At 32.9% G+C, this 18,425-nt stretch overlaps 1 protein-coding gene across 1 annotated transcript in view; it reads right to left on the bottom strand.

Annotated features, from left to right (window-relative positions):
• CNBD1 (cyclic nucleotide binding domain containing 1) overlaps window positions 1–18,425 on the bottom strand; it is a 362,719-nt gene that overhangs the window by 36,282 nt on the left and 308,012 nt on the right. Inside the window, exons 7-8 of the mRNA XM_055303353.1 lie at window positions 9,110–9,274; window positions 7,908–8,040 (exon numbers count right to left, since the gene is read on the bottom strand). Coding sequence (XP_055159328.1) covers window positions 7,908–8,040; window positions 9,110–9,274 — 298 coding nt within the window. The remainder of the gene's footprint in view (window positions 1–7,907; window positions 8,041–9,109; window positions 9,275–18,425) is intronic.

Below are 18,425 nucleotides of genomic sequence, written 5' to 3'. Positions count from 1 at the left end.
ATACTTGGGTTTAAAACACTGTGACCCATCAGTATTCTTAATTGTTGGCTGATTGTAATCATATAATCCCCTTAAATTTCTACTCAAAGATAGAATGAAGCAACAAATTTTGTTTTAATTGAGATTTAACAACAAAAGTATGTCCAAATATACTAAGATTTATTTAGTTAATACCTTTCCCTTGTATAGAGAAAATATATGCTAATCCACACATACTGAGCAGCAAAGAGTTGAATTATTTACTCTTGGAAGAAATGTGCCATAACTTTAGCTCAAGGCAAACACTGACTTCGAAATATTCATTCAACCTTTCATTCAACATATAAAGACCTACAAATTCTGGGTACTCTCTTGTGTACTGAAAAATACGATGGACATGTTCCAGAGGAATGTGAAATCTAGTAAGAAAACCAGCTCATAGCTTATTGGTACACAACATGATGCAAGCTAAGATAGAACAGGGGTTAGCAAATTTTAGCCCATGGGTCAAATCTGGGTTGAGACTTATTTCTGTACATTTCTCCAGCTAAAAACATATCTTATAATTTTAAAGAGGTTGAAAAGGAGAAGATGAAGAAAAAGAAGAAGAGTTAGAAGAATAGGACAAAGAAGAAGAGGAGGAAGGAGAGTAGGAAGTGGGAAGGAACAGCAACAGACTATACATGATTTGCAAAACTTAAAATATTTACTATCTGTCCTTTTATAGAAGTTTGCTGAATCCTCAGAATGGAATGAATAGAGTCTCCCAGAGTAGAGTGACATCAGTAGAATCTAAGTTGGTATAAGAAAAATGATCTTAACAATAAGTAAATTCAATGAGGTGAAGGTTGAGGAATTACTCTAAGAAGTGGAAACAGCATTTGTAAAGATCTTGAGAGGAAGGAGTCATAAAGGTCATAAAAATCCAGAATGACTGAAACGTGAACAGGAAAAAAAGATTACTCAATATAAAACTTGGAGACACAGGCAAGACCCGGATGCAACTGGCCTTTTAAACTGTATTAAGGATTTTGTATTTTAATAACAATGAGAAGAATAAATATGCTAAGGAGTTGAATGATAAGATAAACTTTATTTTAGTACCAGTCAGTATAGTTGAGTGTATAGGATATAGTATAAACTGTGGGAAAGGAAAGTGGGGACAAGAGGAGAGAAGAAGATGTTAAAGTGGTGACAGGATTCTGGGGCTGGGTAAGATGGAATAAGTGCAAGAAGCATTCTAGTAAAAATGGTACATGTCAAAGACAAGGAGAAAATCTCAAAAGCCAACAGGAGAAAAATGACTCATCACTTAGAGGTGAGCCACAGTAAGACAAAAAGCTCACTTCTCAACAACAACAAAAAAAAAACCTTGAAACTAGAAGACAAAGAATAATGTATTCAAAGTGTGCCAAAAACAGAACATCAACACTATCAACAAAGATATCTTTCAAAAAGGAGAAACAGCCCCAGTTTAAATAAATCTGACATTATCTGTTGCTATCACAAATACTAAAGGAACTTCTTCAGACTGGAAGTAAGCAATACCAATCAGAAATTCAAATCTGCTAGAAAAATTAAAAAGTACTGTTAAAGGTAAATATATAATTATAAAGGTCAGCATAAGTGCACATTGCTTCTTCTTCTTTTAAATGACTTGGAGAGTGATTGTGTGAAATAATAGGTACACAATCCTGATTCGAGGTCTGTAATATGGATGTGTATACATTCACCAATAACAACACAAGGTGGCAGGTTGGAATAAACTAATATCGGACTAAGGAAAGGATATCAGATGGTATATCAGATCTGCAGGAATAAATGAAGATAACTAGAAATGGTAAATAAGGTATTTAATATAACAAACACTATAAAAATATACTTGTACTACTTTCTTTTCACAGTGCTTTTAAAATATGTAAGATTAGATAATATAATAACAATTTATTGTTCAATTTGAACATATATAAATGTGATATATATAATGATAATAGCACACAAAGAATGAAAATCAAGTTATATATTGTAATATTTCTATATCTAGCTGGAATTAAGTTAGTAAAAATCTGAAGTAGATTCTGATAAGTTGAGATATATTTTATTAGCCCTGGAACAAACATAAAGGAAATAACAAAAATAGTGAAAAATCAGTTTTTCTGATCGAGCTTTCAAGGAGCTTGGGAGTCACTACTTCATTCTAACAAGTAAAGATTTAAAAAAAAAAAAAAACCTTGAAAAATCAAGAATTTTTAACTCGTAAGAGGAATGAGGTCAAAGGGCAAGCTGCTGCCCTCCCCCAAACTGGAGAGACTAACAAGCAAATACAAGGAATCACAATTTAGCAGAAAAGAAACCTCCTCAGAAACCAGTGCTGGGGTAGGAAAATCTAAACTGTACTTGACAAACTGCTGAAGCTTCACTGTGGACAAAACTGAGCTTAAAATTCCAAGGGTACCCAGGATTCAGAAGACCCCACATTTTTGTAAGTTTTATCTCCTGGATCTTTACTAAGTTCCTACAATATATATTAGAGAAAAGTTTCTCATGTTTCTGGCATGAAATAAGCAAGGCACTCTGTTTTTAACAAGGCTTGCCCTCAGGGGAAACTAGTTAACCAGTCTAACCTAATGGGGTTTTATCAGATCCTAACTGAACTAGAGAAGGGAAGTAACTAACTTCAGCCCACACCTGCCATCCTGTCCAATCTAATGTGGGGGTGCAGATGGGAGGAGAAGACTAAGAAGTATAAGTGAAACTCCCATTCCTGAGGCATAAGCCCACTGAAACACTGAGCCCTAATCATAAGACTATAAAACACTTCTTCCCCTAAACCTTATGACCATATTACTAAAACCTACTTAAAGAAGTTGTGTTAAAAAAAAGAAGTTGTATTTACAAAGTACCTCATGCCCAACTATCAAGAAAAATGTCAAGAGAATGAGAAGACAAGGCACAGTTGGGGAGAAAATATTTGCAAAAGATATATCTGAAAAAGCAGCGTTATCCAAAATAAAGAACTCCTAACAATAATCAGAAATTTTGATTAAAAGATGGGCCAAGACCTTAACAGACACCTCACCAAAAAAGATGTATAGATTGGAAATAGACATGTGAACTGATGCTTCATTCAAATTCTATCAGGGAAACGCAAATTAGAACAACAGTGAAATATCGCTACACATCTACTTAAGTGGACAAAATCCAGAACAAGAACACTGACAACACCAAATGCTTATGTGGATGTGGAGTAACATGAACTCTCACTAATAATGGGAATGCAAAATAGTACAGCCACTTAAGAAGACAGTTTGGCAGTTTCTTACAAAACTAAACTTACTATTAATATACTATCCAGGAACTGTGCTCCTTGATATTTACCCAAAGTTGAAATGTGTCCATTCAAAAATCTGCCTAAGGATGTTTATAACAGCTTCATTTATAAATTTCCAAAATCCGGAAGCAGCAAAGATTTCCTTCAGTAGATGGATGGATAAATATCCAGATAAGAGAATATTATCCAGCATTCAAAAGAAATGAGCTATTAAACCACAAAAAGACATAGAAAAACCTTAAATATATATTACTGAGTGAAAGAGAACATTCTAAAAAGAGTACATACTGTATATTTCTAATTCTATGAAATCTGGAAATAGCAAAAACATTAAAAAAAAAACAGCAAAAAGATAAGTGGTCGCCAGTTGTTAGGGAAGGGTAAGGAATGGATGTATGGAGTGCAGAGGATTTTTAGGGCAGTGAAATTATATGATACTGTGATGGTGGATAAATACCATTACATATTCATCCAACTCAGAGAATGTCCAACACCAGAAGTGAGACGTAAAGGAAATTATGAGCTTTGTCTGATGATATTCCAATGATAATGATGATTTAATGTAGGTTTATTACTTGTAACAAATGTACTAGTCTCATGGAGCACATAAATAGTGGGAAATGCTATGCAAGATTGGGGTAGGAGTACATGTGAAACCTCTGTTCCTTCTGCTCACTTTTGCTGTGACCCTAAAACTGCTCTTAACAAATCTATTAAGAAATCACTAAATGAATTAATATATTACATTGGAAAATATCCAGTCAATACAAAAGATGCCCATAAGAAAGGAATGGAGGGGGAAAAATCAAAATCAATAGCGTCTCTAAAGTACAAGCCTGGTTACGGATGCTCAAGAATGTGCAATCCAACTAAAGAGTTTAAAACCCTACAGAGTTATTTGATATGCAAGAACCTGAAGCCAAAGAGTTACTGGAATCTAGAGCCCAGAACTTTACACTTCTGTTTGGTAGAGGTTCAAAGTACATATTTGTGTCTGAAACTCTCCACTTTTCGTTTGGGAAGACGAGATTTTTTTTTAACTGTTAATATATTGTCCTATTGTATCTTTCAGAGCTAAATTAGTTACTACTTTTTTTTAAGTATCTCCAGTTATGGTTTGCTATGTCATATTCTGCTTGGAAAAGACAGAGCATAATGATATAAGCACCTTAACAATAAAATATACATAAAGAGTTTACTGATGCCAAGTTAACTTTTTTTTTCTTATACACAATAACCACAGAAACAGGCTGATTAGTGAGAAAAGCTGGTTGTCTTTTTCCAGCCAGTCTTACTTTGAAAAAATAAATAACATCTGGGAAGACTTTAATCGGTGTGATACAAACCGGACATGCCCAAATTACTAGCAGCATTGTACACACTCATTATAGTCAGGATCCCTGGGCATGTGAAGCAAAAGTAAGAAGACTTAGGAAGTTAACAAGGGAAATAGAGCCAGAGATAAGCTTTACTTATTTCATAGATTGCCAAGGATTAATCCTAAATTCTATCAAGCTTTTGAATAATTAACTAAATCTCACTGAAACTTCATCCAATATACATACTTAAAAGAAGATCAAAACACACATAATTATGCCTTGGAAATCATACTCATGCTAATTTTAAACCAAGATAATAAATGTATAATTTGAGCTACAGTCTCTACATTTTCTGATAAAAATTCAAAATAAATCTTGAGCAAAGTCGAGAAGTATTACATCTAATGCTTCTCTTTGATATATCAAGTTTGTCACTGTCATATAAGAAAATCTGATTAGGTTGACAGAATTTATTCTTCACCTAGGTATGTTTATTTATAAGAACCACAGTATTTCAGGGTTGAAAGAGGCTTTGAAGATCATTTACTGTAATTGTCATTCCTCTCTAAGGAGGACAAATGATTTTTAAAACTTTATAAATGTAAGCACCACATATTTATATTTGGGAATCAGTGGGAAAATAATGCTACTTTTGACTTATTCAACATAATCACAGTCCATTGCAATAAATAGAGTCCACCATTATTTTTAAACGCATTTACTAAAAAGAACTTGAACCCAATATTAGTCTAAGAAACTGCATCAACTCAGTACTACCTTGGGATCCCTGGATGGCTCAGCAGTTTAGCACCTGCCTTCAGCCCAGGGTGTGATCCTGGAGACCCGGGATCAAGTCCCACATTGGGCTCCCTGAATGGAGCCTACTTCTCCCTCTGCCTGTGTCTCTGTCTCTGTCTCTCTCTCTCTCTGTATGTGTGTCTCTCATAAATAAATAAATTCTTTTAAAGAAAATCAGTACTATCTTAATTCTGATGCCAAATTTAAGAATTTTAGATTGATATTTTAGACTGAGACACATATTAGTCATCTTTAGTAATCAAATACATTAAAAGCTCATAATTATTCCCCTTTCTAAAATTCCACATTCTTTTAGCTCACATACATAATTGAAAATATTTTTGATTATGTTTTTTTAACCTTTTTATTTTATTTTGTAAGAGATTTTATTTATTTATTTGAGAGAGAGCGAGCAATGGAGAGAGAGCACAAGCAGCGGGAGGAGCAGAGAGAGGAGACAAGCAGACTCCACACTGAGCACAGAGCCCCATGTGGGGCTTCATCCAATGACCCTGAGATCATGACCTCAGCTGAAATCAAAAGTCTAATGCTTAACTGACTGAGCTGCCCAGGAGCCCCTCTTTCCTTCTTTACAATAACCTAAAATATATTAATATTCTTATAGACGGGCAAGACTGAGACATTATTTTTTTACATACACAAAATAGCCCTGGAAATGAGGCATGGACCAAAATGTGCTGTTTCTGATACAAAAGGAGGAACCCATAATAAATCAAAACAGCCATATTTTTTTAAAAAATTGTTTCTGTACAATACATATGCTAAATTTAGAAGTGCTCAATTCCTAATTTTTCCCAAGTCAGGTACTACTTGCTTTCTTAAATGTACTGTTGGCCAAAAATGGCATTCATAACTCATTAGAAAAAAAATGTTTCATGAACAAAAATACATCTAAAATTCAACTTTTCCAAGAAAGAAAAAAATATATATAAATATGGGTTAAAAAAAATATGGGTTAAACACTGTATTTTTTAAAAGTGATAATAAAATATAAAAATAAGAACTGGAAAAATTTGGAAATAACTTAGTAAAGGGCTATCATCTCACCAAACTTAGCAAGTTTATTAGAGAATCTCAGTTTTTGAAGCATAATCTTGCCTCTAGTGATACTTTTCTTCTAATAAAGGAACCTTCTGTATTGGTTCTATGCTATACCTCACTTTTCTATTACACAGTGACTCCCTTAAAGGATATATTACCCAGATTTTTCTTAACTCCACTATATTTTTATTAACAGTCACATTATGGAATTTGCAACTCAGACTCATTCTTTTTAGAAGGTTAAATTTAATTCAGAAATGTTCTCCTCCTGCCAACATTTCCCTCATATTTATGGTTCTGTAGGTTTGAAATGGAAGTATTTCTCTCAAACACTACCTCTTCTATTATAATCCATTGTTCCACTATGGAGAAAAACCAAGCAAGGCTGCAAACCTCTCTCTGTTGTTTGTGGCTATCTCTTGTAGGGCAAAAAATCTCCTTACTGAAGGAAATCTACCACAGTTCTTCTTATGTTGGTGTCTTAGTCAGTTTGGGCTGATATAACAAATATCATAGGCTGGATGGCCTAAACAACAAACATTTATTTCTCACAGTTTTGGATGCTGAAAAAGCCCAAGATCAAGATGCCAGCAGATTTAGTGTCTGGTAAGATCCCTCTTTCTTGTTTGCAGACAACTGCCTTCTTGTATCCTCATATGGCCGAGAAAGAGATCATCTCTCATGTTTCGTCTTACAAAGGCATTAAACCCATACATAAGGACTCCACGTTAATGACTTAATCATCTCTCAAAGGTCCCTCCTCCAAATAACATCATATTGGAGATTAGGTCTTCAATATGAGTTTTGTGTGACACAAACATTCAATCCATAGAAGGTGACATCTCTTACTTAATGGGCTCTCATAGATAGAAACAGTTGTACAAAATGACTTAATGCCACTTACACCTTTTGTGTACATGTAAGCAGGAAATCCATACAACCCTGCCATGCCAAATATTGGAAATGTTGGCAGCTTCACTGCTGCTACCCCTTATCTCAGCCTCACCTTTTCTCTATCTTTCCACTAATAATGTGCAGTGCAGGTACAGAGAAGAAAACTTGCTGCTTAAGTAGGTTTTCAATCAGGAGAAAAGGAAAAATGAATATAACTTCTCACTGCATTTCTCCTTATGGTCCTTATGTTAACTGTCAGGGTGGTGCAAGAAGGGCAGAGCCATGGAGAAGTATAGAGGGATATGGAAATAAGGTCAGTTCTGAGATCAGTTTTCAAGCCAATACAGAATGATTTTTTAATAAAAACAGGCAATAAGCTAAATGTCCAATTAAAAGTCTACATTAAGAAATTAGGGAAACACTCATATGAATAAATATTATATAAAACATTAAAATTATGAAAAAGTATAAATTCCAATAATACGTTATGTAAAGAAAATGATCCAAAATTGCATTAAACTCACCGTGACCTGGTGGAAATTTTTTCCATTTAATGAGTGCAACTAGTTCATATATGGATAAAGTAGGCCATTCTTCATAATATGGACATTTACGAATTAATTTCACCTTTTGTTTATTTTCAAGTTTTATTTTTTCCTGAAAAAGTCATTAAAAAAGAAGGAAAATGAATAGCAGATAGATAAATGGCAATAACAGAAAATAAAGGCCATATGAATGTAAATTGCATAAAATACATTTGAATTTTGTAGGAGCATCATTCTATAATCATATAACCATACTGAAATTTAGTCTTCAGATCTGCTACTAAAATTATATTTTCCCACATTTCATAATATTTTTAGACTTCCATAAATGTTTTAGCATTTTTAAGAAATCCTGCCATAGTCAAGACTAAACTCAAAAGTTATACTTGATAATATTGAATAACTGATACTTATATTATTAGAGACCTAAATCAAGAAGATGGATGTCTCCTCATCTCCCTCCAACCTGAGCACACAACCATAGCTGATGTCAATGGTTTGTTGCACCTGCTCCAGACTTAGATCCTATCAAGAAAAGCTGGCAGAGAAGGACAATGGGGGCCTTCCAATGCAGTTATTTATATAAACTTTCTCTGTCATCAGGAAAGGAGAAATCAAAAAGAGGAAACATTTTGGATTTGACTAAAGTAGAATAAATCTGTAAACATAAAATAAATAAGTTATCTTAATGTAGCCGAATTAGGGGGTCAGAATTAAGTTGTGATCACCTATTCATGTGACCCTGGGTCTATTAAAGCAATGAAATAGCATACCAATCACTTTCAAGTATTTTTTCTCCTCAGATGGACTGTACAGATTTAGAGATCTGTCTGTATGATTATCTGGTATTCCTAACACATGACAAGCTGTTGACATCCAAAGCATATGTTTGTTGAATGAATACATGAATAGATGAATGTATAAATGAATGGATTTTAAATTCAGGAAAAAACAAAAGTGCTAAAGATATACATAAAATATATCCAGGGAGATCTTTCTTTCCACTTCAACTACCCATCATCATCAAAAGCTTAGATAATATTCATCAAATAAGCCACATTTTTATGGCTCCAAGTCAAGTTATATTAAAAAAATAAAAAAATATGAACATCTTCTGTCTAGAGATAAAACTTGAATTTACACACATATTGTGTTAATATATAGATTAAGTATGCTCATACCGATTTTAACCTCGCATAATCCTTTGCAGAGATTTTAAGAATTTCACAGTCTTCTTCTGTGATCACCGAGTACTCCTTTGTTTCTGATTCAGTCTGAGCTGCAACTTCCAGAGTCCCAAAGGTACTCCACTGTCCAAGCTGTAAAAAATACAGATGTAATTTAAACTTCATTATCACTCATCAACATAAAAATACAAGTAGTGGTGGTAATAGAAGCAGTCTAGAAGAGTCTGCAAAAAGGATGATGGCAGGTCAAATGCCAACTCTTTGAAAGAAGGGGGATCTAAACAGTCTTACTGTTAGGGGATCTAACAGTCATACTTCTGCCCAATGCTACCTTCCCAAAGGAAGGAAAAGCTTCCACTTTTTCACTAGCATGAAAGAAATAACTTATAAGATAGATCTTCTGTTTTATTCACTGATTCATTTTAAGTACCTGCAATAATGCTTGGAACATAGCACCCATTCAATAAATATTTGTTGAAAGAGTGAAGAAAAAAGTACACTGGTCTTCTGTTTATTTTATTATTCTCATACGTTGGTAGTAATAATGAAAATTAATATAGTGTTATGCAGTATATAAATATATACACATACACACATGTAGAGTCTCCTAATACAATATGTAAAAAATAAATATTTAGCATGCTAAAAATGTTACACTAGAACAATATTGTAATTATTAGGATATAATGAGAATATACGTAGTTACATAGAGGATCTATATTCATGTTTGCCTGGGGGAAAATATATACCATGGATAATACATATCTATGAAATTGAGAAGATTCTGTGGGAAAATATCAGGTCTGTATGGCTAAGATAATATGAGAGGACCTCCACTCTTCCATTTTAAATCCATAGAAAGGCTGAATTGTTTTCTTTCCATCCAAGCTTGAGCTTGGATAGCTGAGCTTCAATCTGCAAGTCCAGAAATAAAAAGGAATTTTAAACATTTACTGATGAAGCCAAAGTGGTTCACAGTGATATGAGACTAGGATACAGACCTAAAGGGTAAAGTTCCAGGATTTGTCATACATGTGGAAATAGATGAGACCCAGGACCATACAAGGTAAGGAATTGAAATTGAGCTCTCTTGCCTAAAGCCTAGGATCTTGGAGAATCACCTCTATGTGAAATGGAGGTAACAAAAACTCCGCCCACTAATCTAGCTAGGGAATTGGGTAGAGTTGTCACAAAATCAGGTTCCTAGGTCTATAACTTGCATAGGTGAATAGTATACATTTACACATAGTGCAGGACTCATAGCTTAAAAATTACTGTACAGTCTGCTACACAACTAGTAAAACACCTAGAATCCAGGAATGTGCAAATTTAAAACCTTAGGTATGAATTGAGGATAAAAGGAATTCACATAAGAAGCAATTCATGTTAATAACAAAATCAAAATAAAAAATTACAAGCCTCACAAGTGAGAAAACCCCTATGGGAGGAACTCAACAAAGAACCTGAAAAAATATTGAACAACCTAAAAAAAGCTATATGCAATCAATATATTAGATTATAAAATTGGAGTATAACATGATGGAAGCAAAAGGAGGCATTTTGCAAAAAAATAAAATTAAACTTTTATAAGTAAAAAACAATTATTACAAAAAATCAGCAGATACTTTAGTTAATTTAACTTAAGAAATAATTCATGAAATGAATTATTATATCCATGAGTAAACCATTCAGAATAAAACATATAAAATATAGATGGATTTTGATATAAGACTTTAAGAAATGTGAAAGAAAGATGGTGGCCATTCAGCATATATCTATTAGGATTTCCAGAAGAAACCAAAAATAATGGGAGAGGAGTAATTATCATATCAGTGATACTGGAACCAAATTTTCCAGAATAGGGAAGATGTGAGTATTAGAAATGAAGGGACAATACCAAACCCAAAGACAAATACAAAACAGTTGATAAAAAATGGGTAAATGTAAATAAAATTTATTGGCATACATTATTTTTAAAATAAATAATATAGGGTACCTGTAAAATAACATAGATTTAAAACACTTTTACAACAGCAAATACAAAGAGAAGAGCAGGAAGATAAAAGTTATTGAGAATCTTTATACTTTCAAACTAGGAAATAAAAAGGATTATATAGGTGTTCATAGTTAAAACTGCAAATTTAATAATATAGGAATTGGAACTTCACAAATGGAAAAGAAAATAAACACAATGACATAAAAAAGTGACGAAATTTACTATATCCCTAAAATATATAAAATAATCTGGCAATATTTACTAAAATAAACAAAGAATGTATGAAATGAAATACTTATCCTGACACTCGTCTCATAGGATCTACCTTACAGAAAAATGCATTCTTAAGGATATATATATATATATATATATATATATATTATATATATATAAAATATATATATAATATATATATTTTAAAATTGTATTTATTCATTTGAGAGAGAGATTGAGAGAGGAAGAAAGAGAGCACCAGTGGAGGGGAGAGGCAGAGGGAGAGGGAGAAGCAGACTCCCTGCTGAGCAAGAACCCAATGCAGTGCTCAATTCCAGGTCCTGGGATCATGACCTGAGCTGAAGCTCAACTCACTGAGCCACCTAGGTGACCCCTTTAAAGATATATTTACAAGAAGTTTAATGTAGCACTTTTTAATAACCCCCAACTGGAGTCTTTTTTAATGGCCACTAATTAACGTGTGTTTGTGTGTGTATTCAATTAAGTCTAAGTTTTTACATACTGTTTAAAATTAGTAAAATCTATGTATCTTAACCTTTAACAATTAGCAGGTAAAAATATATGTTGAAAATTTTTATAAACTGAACAGTTACAAAGAAATAATCTGTATTAGTTTATATAATTGTTCATATGTTTATGTGAGCTCAGAGAAAGTTGTGCAAGTATAAATACCAGGCCATTCAGGAGAGAAGTGGGGCTAAAATGACAAAAGACTTAATTATCTTTCCCTTAAAACATATTTTCTTTCAGTTACAACACTGAGTATGTATTAAATTTTAAGTTTTGGACATTTTAAGAGAGATTTAAAATGCAGATTCAGAACAACATGTTATGTTATTTTCCACACCTATGTTATTTCTCTTGATATTTTTATAGTGATATATGAAATATATTAAATGATATATATTAGACATATATAGTTATCTCTGAATGATGAAAGTGCAGATAACTATCATTGTTTACTATATAACTGTATTTTCTGAAATTTTCAATAAATGTAGCAATTTTGAAATCTGGCAATATTACAAAGCTATTTAAATTGTTCATAATTTAAATCAAAATATTTCTCAATTTGGAGGAAAACATTCATTAAGGTTAGATAGATAATCGTATTTTGCTGGAAATGGTTGTTGGAAGTACACAAAAGGGCCCATTTCTCTCACTTCTAAAGTCTCATGCTACTTTACTGAAAAATAGATAATTACCTTTATTGGGAAATGATGTATTCCCATGATTGAAAATTATTACACTTTTCTAATAATAAATGAGCCAAACAATTGCTTCTGAAAAACAAAAGTTGGTAAATCATTAAGATTTATTTTGAGTAAAAACACTGTTGATGTTTGTTTCAAGCAGCATTTTACTGTTTCTGAAAAACAATAGATTTTTACAAGTATAATTTTTGTTCCTCTTGTATTATTTTTCTAATGCTTCTAGCTTTCAGGCATTTACACATTAAACAAGATCAATAACTAAAGTTGGAATTGCTATTTTTAAACCAAGGAAAGGTCTTGTTCCTAACCCTGTGGAACAATTTTTTTCCCTAAGAGACTGAAGAGGCAGGGACTGGAGGCCTGGGTGGCTCAGTAGTTGAGCATCGGCCTTTGGCTCAGGGCTTGATTCCAGGATCCGGGATGGAGTCTTGCATTGGGCTCCCTGTGAGGCACCTGCTTCTCCCTCTGCCTATGCGTCTGCCTCTCTCTGTGTGTCTCTCATGAATAAATAAACAAAATCTTTTTAAAAAAAAAAAAGGCTGAAGAGGCAGGCAGAAAATACAAAGCCTCTTTAGATCAAGGGTTCAGAGTCTTGATACAAAGATGGACTTTTAGAAGATTCTTGAACTCCTCCTGTCTCATTCCACAGTTTGTGATTCTTTGTAAATTTCTGTTGTTTTTATTTCTTTGAATGACTTTCTACAGTTTTCATTAGATTCTCAAAGGTGTCTATGTCTCAGAAAAAAAATTGCATTTCCCCTATGATTAAAATGGCTCATTTAGAAAGTACATTCTAATAACCAAATAATGTTGTACAATAAGAAAGTAATGTGAAAATGCCACATTTTATAATCTCTGACATGCTTATGGAGGACTTGGGCCATATTCGGGGTAAATGTGATATCTAAAAGGTAGAAGCAGGAACCAACCTGAATGTAAGGACAGTCTGATTGGGACCACTCAACCCACTGGTTAAGAGACCGGCATGCCTGACTAAATTCCCCGGGTACATTCATTCCAAACCTGTATGCTGAGCCAAAGAGGAAAACATTTCCAGTCTACAGGAAAAGAATTTATATTTGAAGGTTATATGAATAACTATGTAGTCTCTATGTGAAACCTACAACTCAAGACAATTGTAGATTTGGTCAATAAAGTCTTTAAAAGTTGTCTAAATAAAGCTTCCAATTATGTTCCTCATACACTTTGGCAAGAAGAGTCTAAATATCATAATAGATCAGAAAAGTAGAAGAAATTCTTTTTATTTTCTCAAAAACAGTTTCTTCAAACATTCTCAGGGCATTTCTACCTTCTCAATCATTTACATGAAGCTCTTTTCTGAAATACCTAACACACTGACTGTTGATTTGAATTTTACCCAGTTTCAGACCCAGTTTAATCCCTGTCTCTTTTCTAAAGATACCTACATCACTCCAGTCTGATTTCTAATAAATTATGTGCTCTATTATTTTGTTCTATAATATGCTCTCATAAGTAAGGGCATTCTAAAAATATTTAAAATATTATTTTACTATCTTAAAACTTTGAGGATAAAGAAATGTGTTCCTTCCCTCTAACACAGGAAGATTTTCAGCAGCAAAGGAACCTGGGTTGAATAATCATCATTTGGTGCCACGTTAAGACCTGTGCAATTATAATTAAATATCCTTAAGTTTTAAAGGTTTAGTAGTAAAACATTAACTTCTCTATTAGGTAAATGTTAAAGTTGGTATATAGGGTTTATCTGATGCTTACTTAATTCCACTGTGATTATAGGACATAATCATTTGAAATTTGTTGAGACTCAATTTATACCCTAGCACTAAATCAATTTTAAAAATGTTCCATGTGCAGGGGCACCTGAGTGGCTCAGTGGTTGAGCATATCTGCCTTTGGCTCACTTTGTGATCCCAGGGTCCTGGGAATGAGTCCCACATCAGGCTCCCCGCAGGGGGCTTGCTTTTCCCTCTACCTATGTCTGCCATTCTCTCTCATGAATAAATAAATTTTTTTTTAAAAAGTTCCATGTACACTTAAAAGGAACATACATTCTGCAATTGTCTGCAACATTGAATACAGGTCTATTAAATCAAGTTTGTTAATTGTGTTGTTTAGAATTTCTGTATCTCCACTGATATGTGTGTGTGTGTGTGTGTGTGTGTGTGTGTGTGTGTGTGTGTGTATTTGGTCTGGTTCCCTATCCCTTAGTGATATCTATTAAAATCATCATCTATAGTTGTGGATTTGTTTACTTTTCTTTTTCTTCTTTCTTTCTTTCTTTCTTTCTTTCTTTCTTTCTTCCTTCCTTCCTTCCTTCCTTCCTTCCTTTCTTTCTATTTCTTTTTTCTTTCTTTCTTTCTTTCTTTCTTTCTTTCTTTCTTTCTTTCTCTCTTTCTTTTTCTTTCTTTTTCTTCATCAATATTTATGTATTTTGAGGTAATAATTTTCAGTGCATACAAATTTCACATTAATTACGAAATATCCTTTTTTACCTTTAATAATGTTCTTGGAATAAAGTCTACTTTGCCTACTATTAGTAGAGCTACACCAGCCTTCTTTGGGTTAGTGTAATCTGGTTTATCATCTTGCATTATTATTTTAATTTGCAACTTCCTGTGTATTTGTAATAAGGTGCGTCAGCATTTAGTTTTAGGTTTAAATTGATAGACTAACACGTTGATCAGAACTTCTTATCCTTGCTGGATACAGAACTCTTAATTGCTACCTGTTAAATGCTATGAGACTGATGACAATTCTTGTTAGATTTGTAGTTGCGTATTTTTACTTGCTTACTGTGATGGTTAATTTTGTGTGTCAACTTGACTGGGTCATGGAATACCCAGGTAAATTGTTCAAATATTATTCTGGGTGTTTCTGGATGAGCTGAACATTTAAATTAGTTCACAGAATAAAGAAGATTGGTTTCTGTACTGTGGCAGGGCTCATTCAATCAGCTGAAGACCTGATTAAAACAAAAGACAGATCCACAACCAAATAAGGAAGAATTTAGGAAATTCTCTATCCAGTGGCCATTAAGTTGATTTTCCTAGACATCAGTGATTACTGGTTTTACAGCATCTTCCAGACTTTGGACCCAAACTAGATATTAGTCTGGCAGATTTTGGATTTGCTAGTTTCCATAACTGCCTAAGCCGATTCCTTATCGATCTCTATCTATCATCTATCTATCTATCTATCATCTATCTATCTATCTATCTATCATCTATCTATCATCTATCTATCTATCTATCTATCATCTATCTTTCTACCCATCTAGCTATACATCTATCCATCCTACTGGTTCTGATGTACAGATTTTTACAGGTTTTTAGCCTCTTGTTCCATAAAGCTTAGGATTAAGCAAATACCTGAAAGAAAAGAAAGGCATATCAGGCTACCTTTCCTCTGATTTTCTTTTCTCCCAGTATCTCAGCTCCTCAAATTCTGATTGTCTAGTTAGACTGAACTCTGGTTCAGTTTTGCCACTCTGGTACTCTAAGACTCCTGAAAGTTCTGATCTACTTTCTGCTTAGTTATTCATCCCCATGAGGCTTACAAATTGGCAGATGCCTCAAAGAGAAGCAACAAGAAATGCCTGGCTCAAAACAATATATTTCCTTTCTTTCTTGGCCCTTCAAATCCTGGTTCCCTTGGTTGCTCTTAAATACTTTCAGACAGTTGCTTGATTGGTTGCTTTTATCCAGCTTTTATCATGTTCTCAGCAGGGAGATTGGTTTAATGCAAGCCACTCATCATAGTCAAAAACATGAGCCTAGGCAAATTAAAGTGTTTCTTTAAAACAAGATCTACCTCTGTTTCTTTTGTTCGGACTTTGTTTGCTTGCCCTTATTATCCCTATATGAAGTGGGTGACAAAAATCACTCAGAATAATCAATCAGACGATGATATCTAAATCTTTCTCACAGAAAATAAAGGAAGGGTGGAGACGCTGGCAAGATAGTCCAGGAATTTTTACATAAATTAGGATCAAATTAGAAAAATTATCTGAAGAGTCTTATCCTGGTTTTGACTTTCTCTTCCCAAAAAACAATGGAGAAAAATTAGATGGTAGCTTCTCAATACAAGGAAGGAATTAGTAACCCCAAGGGGGGAAAATTATATATTATATATATATGTGTGTGTGTGTGTATACATATATATATTCCATCTCATTTTCTCTTTCCTTCTCTATAGATACATATATCATATACATGATAAGCAAATAAATGGATACTAATGTATTAATAACAAAATTTCTAATGCCTGAACTAATCAAATACTACTAATAATGTAAGTACTGAGCACTCATTGCTCCTCTGCAGGGTATATATGTCTTATGTACTTGTGTGTCCTGTTTAGTTTTCTCTGTCAATTAAACTGTTTAAGTCTTTTAAAACTCATAAATTTTCTAATACACATAAGAGACATATCTACGAGTGCAGGAAAGGTGTAGATGGACAGAGAAAATAGTACCTGAAGAACTCACAGGAAACATGTTCTTGTATAAGTGTCACAGTACCTACGATGTAAAATCTTCTGAACAGCCCAGGCTGCATTCTATTCACACATGAGTACCATTGAGCAGATAGCCATGAACTGAATCTCAGATATATCCCAAAGATTTCCTTCTACATTATTATTATTTTTTTATGTTTTAGAAAGATCAACTTCAGTACAGACTGGAACAACAGTTTCCTTCTCCTGTCGTTAGATTTGGACTGCTAACTTTTTTTTGCCAAAGAGAGATAGTCTTTTATTCTATATCCTCAGAAGGTCCTAAATAACTACACTAAATTCTGAAGGGGTCAACCAGCATGACTCAACATTCATTCATCTAATTTGAAAATAGTGAATGTATAATTCAACCAGAAGTATAGTTAAAAAATTAAACCAATTAATTAAAAAATAACACTTGGACAAATAAAATATATTTCATAATTTTCTAAACATTGTTAATGCTCAATAAGTATTGCTGACTAGTTATAGATGAGAAAAGTCATTTTTCATATTATTATTTGAGATATTTTTACTTTCTTATTACAAGGAAGAAATTAATCTATCTGATATGTAGGAGTACACCATTCAACCACTAGAAATAATCATTCTAGCATGTCAGTGAAATTGCTCTTTCACTGTGATGTTATATTGCAGAAAATTTAACAATGAGTGGCATATTCACAATCACTTAAGAGTAAACACTAAGAACTAAAAATACTTCTATATTATAATAGAAAATACAATGTCAATTAAAGAAAATCTACTATCTACTGTAAATAATCATAAACTTCAAAAACTTAGCATGTAAATCTTAGTAAAAAATTAATGGAGCATATGTTAAAATGCATACTTTATAGGTATTCATACATAAGTGCTCACCACAATTCATTAGCTATTGTAGTTATAAAATCTAAAGTTCCTTAATGGATTGACATCAGTCATGTGTTATATGGTTTTTCATTTTTAAATTAATTGCTCTGATGTGATTAGAATTTTAAACGAAAAATGATATATTTTGGTAGCTTTGTATAGTTGACTTTTTAATAAGCCAGAAACACTGCTTTCTCACTTTATATTCAAAATAGAACATTTTATTCACATAATGCTGAATTCAATGGCTCATATATCCATTTATTCTGAGTTTAATATGTTCTTATAAAGAAGATTCAGTTGAATAAGCTTAGATATAAACTGAAATAAATATGTCAGCCTAATCTCAATGTGAAAATGATTTAATATTTACATTTTTGCTTATACTTAAAGTAAGTACTTTGAATTGCCCTTTGGGATTTTCCATATTCACCATTAAAGAATTATAATTTTCTTAACTATACTCTCTACTTTTATAATTGCTGAGCCTACTTTTTAA

Source organism: Nyctereutes procyonoides, unplaced genomic scaffold (assembly GCF_905146905.1).
Source record: "Nyctereutes procyonoides isolate TBG_1078 unplaced genomic scaffold, NYPRO_anot_genome, whole genome shotgun sequence".
NCBI lineage: Eukaryota > Metazoa > Chordata > Mammalia > Carnivora > Canidae > Nyctereutes > Nyctereutes procyonoides.
Note: the sequence above shows the minus strand (reverse complement) of the source record. Positions and strands in the feature narration are given on the sequence as shown.